Consider the following 14,167-nt stretch of genomic DNA (forward strand, 5'->3'; position numbering starts at 1 on the left):
ATAAACACATATCAATGCTCCCATTAAAATAATGGTAATTAAATAACAAAAACTGAACCAGACCAGACTGCAGGAGGTCTGCACTCTGGTCAGTTTCATCTCAATTATGACCTGTTTAAATAGTCTTTCCTTAAAGGCCTCCTTTTTGTTATCTCTAAAATAAGGGTTTTATATAAGACAATCTCTGAGCTCCCTTCAGTTTTAAATCATTTTAATGCAAAAGTCTAAAGCGATTTTTTTCTTTAAATTACTACATGTAGTATCATATGAACTAAATTAGAATAAAAATTTCAGGCACCCAATGACTCAAGGTATATTTCATCCAGTTGGTGACTACTTTATATTCTTAATAGTCTTATACTCCTAATATTTCCAATATTCATAACATTTCAAAAATTTTGAAGTATCTCAATTCAGAATAAGACATTTTAAATTTCCCTAATAATACTGCCATTAGATAATACTCACAGAAAATGTGCCAGTTAGGTAACTAAATACGCTACAAAGTCACTGTGCCTAGCTAATTTCAAGTTGAAAAATATAACAGGATGTAAAGGGGAGAAAAATATGCCACCCCAAAGTACACTTCTTTGGCTCAAGTATTATTGTGAGCTGATGGTAAGCAAAGCCCAGCAGACTCAGGAAAAGCTTTTCATCTTCCCCTTAACTGCATAAAAAAATTTAGAAAGCGGGTCTGTACCAGGAAAAGAGCTATTACTAAAGATACTCTCTGTATCTGAAAGATATACCTGCATGCCAGGGCAAACATCTGTTAACCATAACCCACCCTCCTCACTTCCTCTGAACTGCCTTCCTTCCCTCTGAAGTCCCAGGCCCCTATTCCTTTCCTTAGCTCAGGATGGGAGATAAGCTTCAATTTCAATTGCCTGGCTGCCTTTGTATCTCGTATGTTTGTGGGGCTCCCATACGAACAAAATTAAATGCTTATTCTCCTATTAATCTGCTTGATATCAATTTAATTATTAGACCAGCCAAAGAACTAAAAGGTTTGTAAAGGGAAAATCATTTTTCCTCCCCTTTCAAATGGAAAAAATGTTTGCTAAAAATCCAGAGCTTATATATGCTGGACATGCTTGCAATTTGTAAGGGTAAGGTCATTTTGTGAAATCACAAGTTTGGATTAAGATGTTATTAAGTGCTTCGATTTTAATAGTTATCCTAAATTATCACTTCATTTGAACAAACTACTATCTATACATTAGTCCTTCAGAAATTGTGCGTGTGGTCGAGGTGGCTACTAAGGAGAAGCATAGGGGAGCACTGTGGTGATGGAACAGTTCTGTGCTTTGACTGTGGCGGCAATAAGATAAGCACACACAAAAAAGCACACACACAGCCTCACTCGACACAGACACAATAAAACTGGTGAAATCTGCATAAGCTGGATGCATTGCAAGTGTCAATTCGCTGGTTTTGATACTGGATGGCAATAAAACAAAATGTTACCATTGAAAATAATTGGGTAAAGGGCACAGGGCACATTTTATTTTGCAACCTCTACAGACCTATTATTATTTCAAAACAATTTTCTAATCCAATTATATAAGCTTTTTAAATACCATACATGCAGCCCAGAAAATAAACATCACATATTTTTTAAAGTAGAGCTGGCCCTTGAACAACATAGGTTAGAACTGCAGAAGTCCATTTACATACGGATTTTTTTTTTTTTTTTAATTGTAAACACCACAGTTTACAATCACACTAGGACCACAGCCTTGTCTAACTCAATGAAACTAAGCCATGCCTGTGGGGCAACCCAAGACGGGCGGGTCATGGTGGAGAGATCTGACAGAATGTGGTCCACTGGAGAAGGGAATGGCAAACCACTTCAGTATTCTTGCCTTGAGAACCCCATGAACAGTATGAAAAGGCAAAATGATAGGATACTGAAAGAGGAACTCCCCAGGTCAAGTTGACTCATTGGAAAAGACTCTGATGCTGGGAGGGATTGGGGGCAGGAGGAGAAGGGGACGACAGAGGATGAGATGGCTGGATGGCATCACCCACTCAATGGACATGAGTTTGAATGAAATCCGGGAGTTGGTGATGGACAGGGAGGCCTGGCGTGCTGCGATTCATGGGGTCACGAAGAGTCGGACATGACTGAGCGACGGAACAGAACTGAACTGGAACACCACAGTATTACAGGATCCCCAGTGTGTTGAATTCACAGGTGTGGAAGCGTAGCTAAACTGCAAATACAGAGGGCCAACTACATTTTATACTCGGATTTTAGACTTCACAGAGGGTCAGGGTTCCTAAGCCCACACTGGTCAAAGGTCAACTCTAAGCCAGCTGTAAAGTACCTGTAGAGGCAGAGAATCCACACAAAATATTACCTGACCAGTTCTCTTGTTTCCATGGCTAAATAAAAAGGGAAGAAATCACCCTGAAGTCAAAGTAGTTTGAAAATCTACCAGGGCCTACCCTGGTCATATTTCCTGGGTAATGTCAGCAGTCTCAGCTCCCAAAGGGCAAGCGTGATGGCCCGACACATCTTGCTTACCACCATGAAGGCAGCAGAAACGCATCATGGAACTCTACGGAATTTGGTGAAATAAAGGAGGCAAAGGCAAACGGAAAAGATAAAAAATGGGATAAAGAATATTACAGCGGGGGCAAATTTTCACTTTATCATTTATTACTCTGGGCTCAGCTTAAAACCTACTCATTTGCAAATTGAAGAGAGTTGTTTGGCCTCTGAATCACCTTCCAGTTCTAAAGGGCTAGACTCTGTAGGTTCACAGACATGAATATATAGCAAAGGTTCTTAATATTTAATAAGAACAGAGGATTTTTCAGAACGAGGCTGCTTATTTTTATCTTCTGTAATGAAAATGAACAGATGCAAAATACTCAGCCTTTAAACAACAGGTCTTTCCTAACCCTGCAGCAAAGTCAAGCTCTTTAAATGTTCTCCAACAAGGAATGGCCATGTTTAACCCCCGTCTGAAAAAGTAAAGTGGCCAGAAGACAAGGCAGCAAACGACCTGTGCATGTTTCCAAGAGCAAATAGCAGAGAGCGGCAGAGCCCTGAGGCCAAGGGATTCCACACCAAGACATAAAGGCCTCGCTGCACTAATGAGCAAATGACCTCAGGACATCCAGTGAGCGTCAGTGGCCCCAAACATTAGTACTCTTTGAAAGACGATTTTCAGAATCTTACTTTACTCTTCTCACTTTCTGTTTGTCTTAGCTTATTTTTCATTTCTCCTTCATTCTCCTCTGCTTTAGCTTCTTGTTTCTTCAGTGCCTAGAAAGACAGAATGGGAAAATAAACACTATTAATATTCCAAAAGGATTTATTAAGAAGAAGCTGAGGCAGATGATTATGAATTGCCCAAAACATACACATGAATTACAACCTGCTCATTCACTCAAGTCCTAAGATCACTTTGCTGGGGATCAAATATAAACACCTTTCCAATCTACCTAATCAAGTTCGACTTAATTTCATTTTTTCCCATCTTTGGGAATTTTATAACACATTCAGAGAACTTAGACAGCTAACAATTTTCTTGGAAACAAATTTTACAGCCTGCAGAAATAACAGTATTTACAAGTTATATTATCTGTTCAACTATTCTTGATATGATACCAAAAACCAGTTGACTACCTTTTCAAATTCTGGAAAAAAAAAAAATCAAGGTAGAAAGATGCTGGTTGCATCATTATTGCATGTATGACATTTTATCACAACATATAACTGGCTCTTCAAACCTTACTTCACATACAGCAAAAAAAAGTATTCTTTTTTTCTCTCTCTTTAATAAATATTTTTTCCTTTTAACTTTCTTCCTTTTTTCCTTTTGATTTTTTTTCCCATTTTTCTCTCTTTAATAAAATGAAGAAAAGGAACTTTACAAAAATACAAACTTCAAAACTTAACCACAAAAGTGTTTGTTTTGGTTTGTATCTATGTTAAAACAAAATTAAACTTGAGAAAAAAGTTTATACTAAGAGCAATCTTTCATCTAAAAAACAATCCATTTGTTTAAAAAAATGTTTGACACTTTGAGCATTTAGACTTAAAAAGGTACATGTGTGGAGACCATCAAAATTGAGAAAAGCCAAATTTCCAGATCTCTTTTCCAACAAGTTCTATGATGCTCAAAAGAAAAATTATTTTTAGGCAAACAGCAAAACATGATAAAACTGTTGTTTTGAAACAAATATAATCAATCACATTTCGATTTCATTTACTCACATATCCCACAAATATCTCCAAAGCGCATAAACATGTGTATACAGAATAACCATGGACCCCTATCCATGAGATTACTGCTCCCTCTGCACGGCTCCTACTCTCACTAATAAAAACAATTAAAGAAAAAGGCAGAGTTGTTGGTTAGTTGCTAAGTTGTGTCTGACTCTTTTGCAACCCCATTGACTGTAGCCTGCCAGGCTCCTCTGTCCATGAGATTTTCTAAGCAAGAATACTGGAGTGGATTGCCATTTCCTTCTCCAGGTGATCTTCCCAACCCAGGGACTGAACCCAAGTCTCCTGCACTGGCAGGTGGAATTTTCACCACTGAGCCAGCAGGGAAACCCAAAAATGCAGAGTAGTTTTGGTTTGAGTATAAATAATGTAATAATACTTGAGAGTGCTGTGGTCAGGCATTCTTCTTCTTCTTACATAAAGTAAATGTTAATATATTCTACATACTAAATACTTATATTTAATTTTTATGAAAATTCCATGAGTTATCATTAAAGCCATTTTATTAAGAGGGAAGCTGGAGTTACAAAGAATTGAATACTTTGCTCAAGGTCATTCATCTAGTTCATGACAGAGACAGGAAGTAGATTCGGGCTGTCTGCCTCTTAACCCTGAATGGTATTGCCTCTCCATGTTGAAATAACAGTATTAAGCACAGAGTGAATATGAAGACTAAATAATTTGATACTTTTAAAGCATTAAAAGGGGACTTCCCAGGTGGCTCAGAGGTAGAGAATCCACCTGCCAGTGCAGGAGATGCAGGAGACATGGGTTTGATCCTTGGGTCAGGAAGATTCCCCTGGAGAAGGAAATAGCAACCCACTCCAGTTCCAGTTGTTCTTGCCTGGGAAATCCTATGGACAGAGGAGCCTGGTGGGTTGCAGTCCATGGGGTCACAAGAGAGTAGGACATGACACAGTGATTAAACATCAACAATCATGATTACAAAACTGCTAACAATTGATAAAGTATTACAAATCATAACATTTTTCAGGTAGCTACCAAGTGATTTTGATGTTTGATACTTGTTCTTTATTGTAAGTTAAGTAAAATTTGTAATAATACTTACTTATATATGTATAACCTACTTGTTTTTGGCTGGTGGGATGTGTTTAGAAATTTTTCCTGAAAAAATTATCCTAGAAATTTGAGAATTACTGCATCTCTATTCTTTCCTTGCTTCTTCAGTCTAATTCCACCTAACGTGTGTGTGTGTGTGTGTGTGAGAGAGAGAGAGAGAAAGAGGGAGAGGGAAGGAGGGAAAATTTGAAGAAAAAAAGATACAAATTATTGCTATATTTTTCATGAATTCATTTAATAATATTTGAACTATCTTATTCCCCAACATCATCATTCCAACCTAGCCACCCCTCACCTTTTTTTTCTTTAGTAAGTGAAACTTAGTTGGTTATCTTTTCAATACTTTTTCTTTGAACTTTTAAAAACCAGCCTGGGCTTTTCCACAGGGAGGAGACTTCTTCAGGCAGATGATAAGTTTGATCAAATTATAAACAGTCAGGCTCCCCAGGCTCCCCTTCTGGATTCAAACTCCTAAGCAGAAGCCATTTCAAATGGGTATGCACTGAAGGCCCACCCAAGCCAGGTGGCATCACTTAAGGCCATAAAAAACTTCCAGAAAGATGAGCCTGTCCCAAATATGAGAGTCATTCACTTCCAAAGCCAAATTCAAAATCCACCTTGGAAGACTCTTCAACCTTCAGCCAGTAGCTGCTAACGTCCTTCCAGTAAGATTTTGTACATCTTCATGTTTCAAACTGTTTCCACCTCTGCTTACTGAAAACAGAAGGAGGCACCTTTATAAACCTGGCTTAACTTCATGCCGCCACTCTAAGGAATTTAACTTACTTAAGAACTCAAACTCCAAAAATTCTCAGGGAAGAAATGTTTCCATTTTACTAACTGGAATTAATACATTTCTGTCCTTTTCTCATGAGCTCCAAAACTTAGAATTTAAAAATCCTATCACATTTTACACCAAACAAACAAGAAAGACATATTAACATTTTCCAAGTGTTCACATACCTTAGTTTAAGTCAATTTTTTTAAAAGCTTAATTCATTTATATGCTCATTTTAACTTACATAGATAGGCATTCAAATATGCCTTGTTTATCTAGAACTTTACATTTCCAAAGAGAACTGCAAAAGGTTTGTTGTCACTATGGTATAAGCTTCAGAAAGCCAGGGACCCCATCTGTCATGATCACATTTTAACACTAACACAATTCTTGGCACATTTTAGGTGGTAAACATATGTTATTTAATGGATGAATAAACATCCCTTTATAATTCCTGAATAACAACTGCAGTTTACAACTGGCCAACTCTGTTCATCACCTACATTAAAGTTTCCCAGATTTCTCCCACCTTTCTTAACCACTACATTTTCTCAAACACCAAGCTGTCTTTCTTTCTGAAAGAAACAATTATTATGATATAGTGATGTCGGAAAATGAATATTTATTTGGGGGTTTATGTCAAAGAGTTAATAACCCTTTCCTGTTTTCCAAAGACATCATTTTAGACTTTTCCTTAGGGAAAAAATCCTCTGAATGGTTTTATTTTTGATAATTCAGATTTACAGTACAATTGTAAAGACAGCTTAGAATTCCCATATATCTTTCACCTAGCTTTCCCTAAAATTAACATCTTACATAACAATGGTAGGTTTATCAAAACAAAGATGTCAAAACTGTTACAAAACCATTCAGCTACAGGTTTTATTCAACTTATCATATGGTCTTTATTCAAGACACTTCAGAGCATCTTATCTCTTTAGTCTCCTCTGATCTGGGGAAGTTTTTCAATCTTTTCTTCCTTTTACGATTTCAGTATTTTCAAAGAGAAAATACTTCAAGTATCTTCAAGACAGATATTTCATAGAACACCCTTCAATATGGGTTTTTCTGATGTCTTCTCATAATTAGACAGAGCTCATAAATATGGGGACAGAATATCCAAAGGTAAGTGCCCTTCTCAGAGCTACGCTGTAGGGAACATGGTAACATGACTCAGGATAGCAAGGATAGCCTTGATCACTTGTTTAGTGCAGGGTGGTAGCTGCCAAATCTCCCTGCCATAAAGTTAGTATTCTTTCCTGTTCAGACCCTGTTAGAAGCAAGTCATTAAGTCCAGCCCACAATCAAAGGGAGAAGAGTTAAGCTCCACTTCCCAGTGGGAGAATATCAAAGAATATGTGGAAATACCTTAAAATCACTAAAGTAATATTCTGGTAGACAATTTGAGCTGTGCAAGTATGCTTAAATTTCACCCACCAATTTAAGCTTAAAATCAGACCTAATGTAACATTACCAGTATGTTTTTGGCCTACAAAATGCAACCCAGATTCCTGATATGTTAACTCACAGGCCAGTGCTCACTGCTAAGTAGAAAGTTGAACCCCTCTGCACTCTCCTCCAGATAACCTACCTGCACCAAAAACATTAATGGGTAATGTAGAATTTATGTAAGACCATATCAGTGGATGGAGTACACTCATCAAGTCTCCATCTAATCCTAATTCTCCTATTTTACTCATCAGGAACTCTCTTTCTCCCCAGTTCTCCTCCATCTTTCTTCAGCTTCATTGTTTGGTTTCTTTTCAGCTTCTAGATATTCCCAAATGGCTTCTAAATATCCCTCCCCAAGTTATACAGAGCAATGTGCTCTATTCCAGTTCTCAACTTTGAACACTTATACTGGTTACCATGTCCAACATCCCCGCTTTCCTCACTCCATAAAGAAAAGTTACCAGGATCCAGGATCCCCTTACAGGGCAGTTGGCAAATAATTACTTTTCATTCTCATCACATCAGTTCAGTCACTCAGTCGATTCCAACTCTTTACTACCCCATGGACTGCAGCACACCAGGCTTCCCTGTCCATCACCAACTCCTGGAGCTTGCTGAAACTCATGTCCATCGAGTCGATGATGCCATCCAACCATCTCATCCTCTGTCATCCCCTTCTCCTCCTGCCTTCAATCTTTCCCAGCATCAGGGTCTTTTCCAATGAGGCAGTTCTTCATATGAGGTGGATTGGAGTTACAACTTCTGCATCAGTCCTTTCAATGAATATTCAGGACTGATTTCCTTTAGGATTGACTGGTTTGATCTCCTTGCTGTCCAAGGGACTTTCAAGGGTCTTCTTCAATACCAAGTTCAAAAGTATCAATGCACTCAGCTTTCTTTATGGTCCAACTTTCACATCCATACATGACTACTGGAAAAACCATAGCTTTGTCTAGATGGTTTTAATATGCTGTCTCTGCTTTTTAAGCCTCTGCTTTTTAATATGCTGTCTAGGTTGGTCATAGCTTTTCTTCCAAGGAGCAAGTGTCTTTTAATTTCAAGGCTGCCATCACCATCTGCAGCAATTTTGGAGCCCAAGAAAATAAAGTATGTCACTGTTTCCATTGTTTCCCATCTATTTGCCAACAAGTGATGGGATTGGATGCCATGATCTTAGTTTTTTGAATATTGAGTTTTAAGCCAGCTTTTTCACTCTCCTCTTTCACTTTCATCAAGAGACTCTTTAGTTCCTCTTCACTTTCTGCTATAAGGGTGGTGTTATCTGCATATCTGAGGTTATTGATATTTCTCCGGGAAATCTTGATTCCAGCTTGTGTTTCATCCAGCCCAGCATTTCTCATGATGTACTCTGCATATAAGTTAAATAACCAAGGTGACAATATACAGCCTTGACATACTCCTTTCCCAATTTGGAACCAGTCCATTGTTACATGTCCAGTTCTAACTGTTGGCTTCTTGACCTGCATACAGATTTCTCAGGAGGCAGGTCTGGTATTCCCATCTCTTGAAGAATTTTCCAGAGTTTGTTGTGTCATCAATGAAGCAGAAGTAGATGTTTTTCTGGAACCCTCTTGCTTTTTTGATTTCACAGCATCATCTTTTAGGATTTGAAATAGCTCAACTAGAATTCCATCACCTCCACTAGCTTTTGTTTGTAATGATGCTTCCTAAGGCCCACTTGACTTCGGACTCCAGGATGTCTGGCTCAAGCTGAACAATCACACCATTGTGGTTATGTGGGTTATTGAGATCTTTTCTGTGTATTCTTCTGTGTATTCTTGCCACCTCTTCTTAATCTCTTTTGCTTCTGTTAGGTTCATACCATTTGCGCCCTTTATTGAGCCCATCTTTGCATGACATGCTCCCTTGGTATCTCTAATTCTCTTGAAGAGATCTCTAGTCCTTCCCATTGTGTTGTTTTCCTCTATTTTTTTCCACTGATCACTTAGGAAGGCTACGTTCTCATACTAATAGGTATTTAATTTTTGTATCTTATAATTAGTATAAATGTTAGTCATTTTACTTGATGTGAAAGGAATATCAGTAAGTTGAACTTTAATCAAATTGTGTTTCCTAGTACATGGACTTATGCCCTCAGTCCAGTTGCTCAGTCATGTCCGACTCTTTGAGACCCCATGGACTGCAGCACACCAGGCCTCCCTGTTCATCACCAACTCCCGGAGCTTGCTCAAACTCACGTCCTTTGAGTTGGTGATAACATCCAATCATCTCATCCTCTGTCGTCCCCTTTTCCTCCTGCCTTCAATCTTTCCCAGCATCAGGGTCTCTTCCAATAAATCAGTTCTTCGCATCAGGTGGCAAAAGTATTGGAGCTTCAGCTTCAGCATCAGTCCTTCCACTGAATATTCAGAACTGATTTCCTTTAGGATTATGCCCTAGAAAAACATAATTCTTCTGAAAGTCAACTATTTTGTTTTTAAATTTGAATTTCCATATATGAGCTGGTTGAATAAAAGAATCTCTAATTCTCTTGGATATCTAAGAATCTGCAATAATACTTTCCTCCTCACTTTCCAGTTAATTTTATCACTTTTCCAAAATAACATATGTTTCTATTGTAGCTCTACTTTATGTCTAAAACATCATCTAATGCCTTTCTTATTTCTCCTTTTATTCTAAGGCAGGGATCCCCAAACTCCAAGGTCTAATGGTTGATGAACTGAGGTGGAACTGATGTAATATTAATAGAAATAAAGTGCACAATAAATGTAATTGCTTCAATCATCACGAAACCATCCCCACTCCAACCCCAGTATGTGGAAAAATTTTCTTCCATGAAACCGGTTCCTGGTACCAAAAGGTTAGGGACTGCTCCTCTAAGGATATTTAAGTCTCAGAAAACTGAGGCAACAAGAACTTAAACTTTATTGTTTTCACTGGAGGAGCAAAAGTGAGGTATTGAGAAGCAACCCAAAGAAAATTACTCTATTTCAACCATATTATTTAGAAATCTCGTTAACTTAAAACATTATTTCTACTACCTATACAACATAAGCCAGTAAACAAGTAACACACAAGCAATATTCTAGCCCAAAACGCTGAACCTATTTTCTACATTTTCTACATTAGTTTAAAATGAAAGACCAAAAGAGGTCTAACTCTTAAGACCTAGTAAATAGATACATTAATGCACTTTAAATTTTGGAAACACAGGTAACAGTCAAAGAGAAACAGTTTAACATTAACTAAATCAAAATTACAAGTCATTTCTTTAAACCTTAGTAACAAACTTTAATTCATTTACTACCTCTTTTAAAAATGAAAGGCCACACTGGATTTCTTTTCCATTTGACTTAGATCAAGCAACTTAGAATTATATTGAAAACTGACCCAGTAAAAGTAGTTATAAAGAGGAAAAAAATTCACAAGCCAATGAATTTCTATTACTGTGTTATTTTGCCCTTTAAAACTTGTTTTTTTTCTTAAAAGCAGTTTAGCTATAAAGCTATCATGTGCCCTGCTTCTGGATTCAGGTTGTCTTTTACATATTTAAGATCACAGCAACAACACTGGCCTTAATAGAGGGTCCCTAGAGCACATTTAAACCTTTAATAACAACTTTTCTTCTTTTCCTTAAGTGTGCCTATTTCCATTAAAAAGACTAACATAGTGAGTTTTGTACTACTTATGTTCTTTAGAGGCTGATGCTTCTGAATTCTCACAGTTAAATATAATCAAAAAAAAAAAAAAAAAAGGAGTCTTTCCTTTAAAAGAATAGGGGAAAGGGGAAAAAGAAAATGTTTGCAGACATTTCATCTGACCAAAAAACTCCCACAACTTTGACAATAGGCATGTTTATCAAGAAGTTCTAAAAAATAACACACTCAAAAATGTAGAACAAATAAGGAACTAAAGGCCTTTTGTCTACTTTAAATGGACCAGCAAAGCCTGGGTAAGAATGATGGAGCTGGAATGAAATAAAGGTCACATGTTAATTACCCACACAGGCCACTGAAATTTCAAAAAACAATCATGAGCATAAGCCATCCTGTCTCACCCTAGTCACTCAGCAGTGCTACAACTGCACGCCATTGGTTACAAGAGCAAGAATATGCGGATGACAAACCAACAGTTTTCACCGGTAAGCTAACAGGACTACAGAAAAACAAGTCTGTGCTCATACTGAACAACAGGTCTGTAATAGTATATTAAAGGTACAAATGTTTAAGTCATATTTTCTTTTTCTCCAGTAAAAATGAAAAATGAAAAAGTCATATTACTGAAAATTATAACAGTTGCTCTTAATATATATGTGTGTATGTATTTATATATGTGTATATATATTTGTGTTTATATATATATATATATATATTTTTTTTTAACCCTTATTTTTTAGAGTGGTTTTAAGTTCACAGTCAAATTAAGAGGAAGGTACAGTTCCCACATACCCTTAGTCCACATACAGGCATAACCTCCCCAATTATCGACATCCTCCAACAAAATGGTGCATTTGTTACAAGTAATGAACCTAAATTGATGCATTATAATAACCCAAAGTTCATGGGTTACATAAGGTTCACTTGCTGTCATACGTCCTATGGGTTTGGACAAATGTATGATGACAAGTGTGCATCATTATAGTGTGATAAACAGTAATCCCACTATCCTAAAAAAGGCCCCTGTGATCCACCTATTCATCTCTCCCCTCTCTACCCCAACTTGATGCTCTTTACTATCTCCATATTTTCCCCCCAGAAAGTCATTTAGTCAAAATCATACAATCGGTGATCTTTTCAAACTAGCTTCTTTCACATAGTAATATGCCTTTAAGGTTCTTCTATATCTTTTCATGACTTCATAAGTCATTTACTTTTTATAATTGTTCATGTAAGTACAAAATAAAAATCAGGAAATATTTTAAACTTCATAATATAGTAATTGTGGTTGTCGTTTAGTCGCTAAGTCATGTCCTACTCTTTTGCAACCCCACGGACTGTAGCCCGTCAGGCTCCTTTGTTCATGGGATTTCCCAGGCAAGAATACCAGAGAAGGTTGCCATTTCCTTCTCCAGGGGATCTTCCTGATCCAGTGATTGAACTCACATTCCCTGCATTGGCAGGTAGATTATTTACCACTAAGCCACCATATTTTGATGCCAATTAGACCACATAAGCTATAAACTGAAGTTGTAAGTTGTTTATATTTATGTATTTTAAAAAATCAAAAGCTTTAGGGACATGTTATATTTCACATCAAAGAAAAACATTATTAAGTACTCAGTATGTATAAAACACTATAATTGGAACCTGACTTGAGTGGAATTTTTTAAAAGACAAAAGTCTGCTATTTCCAAAATTCTCTTCTGTAAACCTAAATCATAGCTCCAAAACTATCAAACACCAATAGAAAAATACATATTTTGAAAAGGAATATATATGCATAATACAGCAGGATTTTATTGCTCATAACTAGTACTACTCATTTAAATTAACATAGATTTTATTTCTATCAAGTTCTGTGAATTTCTAAATTTTGTTTTTTCCTAAATCAAGTCAGAGATTCCTCCCACATGAAAACTAGCTAAAGTCATGGAAAATTTTAGCCTTTAAGTTCATCCAGTTGGGGATTATCTGTGCCAACAAAAACCATAACAAAACAAACAAAAAAAAATTAAGTTTCTTTTCAAGGCAGAAAACAATACATTCATCTTCTAAATCCCTGAGCCAATATCTAACTCAAAGACAGCAGAGTGAATATTACTTAAATTGTTCAAAGAAATTTATTTTCAGCCGTAACCAAGGAACAAGAATTCTATACCAACATCTATGATTTTAAAACACTTAAATAAGTGAAAGTAGAACTGTGTGAGAGAAGTCCAAGGGGATCGGATACTGATCATTACCACTGTGACACCATATAGATTTGGGGGAAAGCAAAGGGGAAGATTCTAAAACCCTGCTGCCAGCTGAACTACGTGTATTTTCCATACTGAAGCAGTAAGCACATAGTGAGGAGTCACAAGTTGCAGTCATTCCTGTTTTTCAAAGAGTAGAGTAATACCAAGTGGTTAAGCAAGATTTATCAGTAGTTAAGCACACTGCTATAACTTCTGATGGTAAGCAAAGTCTTAAATAATGTTCTTTAAAGATACCTGAGGTCTTGACAGCATAAAACTCAAAGCTTCTGTTTGAGAATGGCCTAGATGTCTTTTCTTTTTTCTTCTTCTTTTTATCATATGGTGATTATGATTTCAGGAATCCAAAGAGCTTTCATAGGAACTACTGTGGTAGGACAGATGGGTACATATTATGGACCTATTTTCTCTGATGAATGATGAAACAAACTCATTGCTTCCATTACATTCATATTTATGGAGGCTGTGACTGGTTAGGATGTCCTGTGCCAAAGAAGTCAACCGAGGTCATGGGTTCAATCACCATGAGAGCCAATTCCCTTTGCTCTCTTGCATGGCCAGTGTCTTTACCCTAAACTTTAGCCCAAGGCCACATGGAAGACTAAGTAGGCCAGAGACCATGGATGAATCAGTGAAAATCCACGACCATGACTATAAAAATAACTCAAAAGTAAAACCCCTATTGACTAGCATCAGGATTTCACTCTTCAGACATTAT

At 37.0% G+C, this 14,167-nt stretch overlaps 1 protein-coding gene across 5 annotated transcripts in view; it reads right to left on the reverse strand.

Annotated features, from left to right (window-relative positions):
* The window catches only part of CEP128 (centrosomal protein 128), a 214,191-nt gene that overhangs the window by 99,551 nt on the left and 100,473 nt on the right, over positions 1-14,167 (reverse strand). For all 5 annotated transcript variants that reach the window (XM_027552581.1, XM_027552579.1, XM_027552578.1 and 2 more), the window contains one exon: positions 3,191-3,277. In XM_027552581.1, coding sequence (XP_027408382.1) covers positions 3,191-3,277 — 87 coding nt within the window. The remainder of the gene's footprint in view (positions 1-3,190; positions 3,278-14,167) is intronic.

Source organism: Bos indicus x Bos taurus, chromosome 10, assembly GCF_003369695.1.
Source record: "Bos indicus x Bos taurus breed Angus x Brahman F1 hybrid chromosome 10, Bos_hybrid_MaternalHap_v2.0, whole genome shotgun sequence".
NCBI classification, from domain to species: Eukaryota; Metazoa; Chordata; class Mammalia; order Artiodactyla; family Bovidae; genus Bos; species Bos indicus x Bos taurus.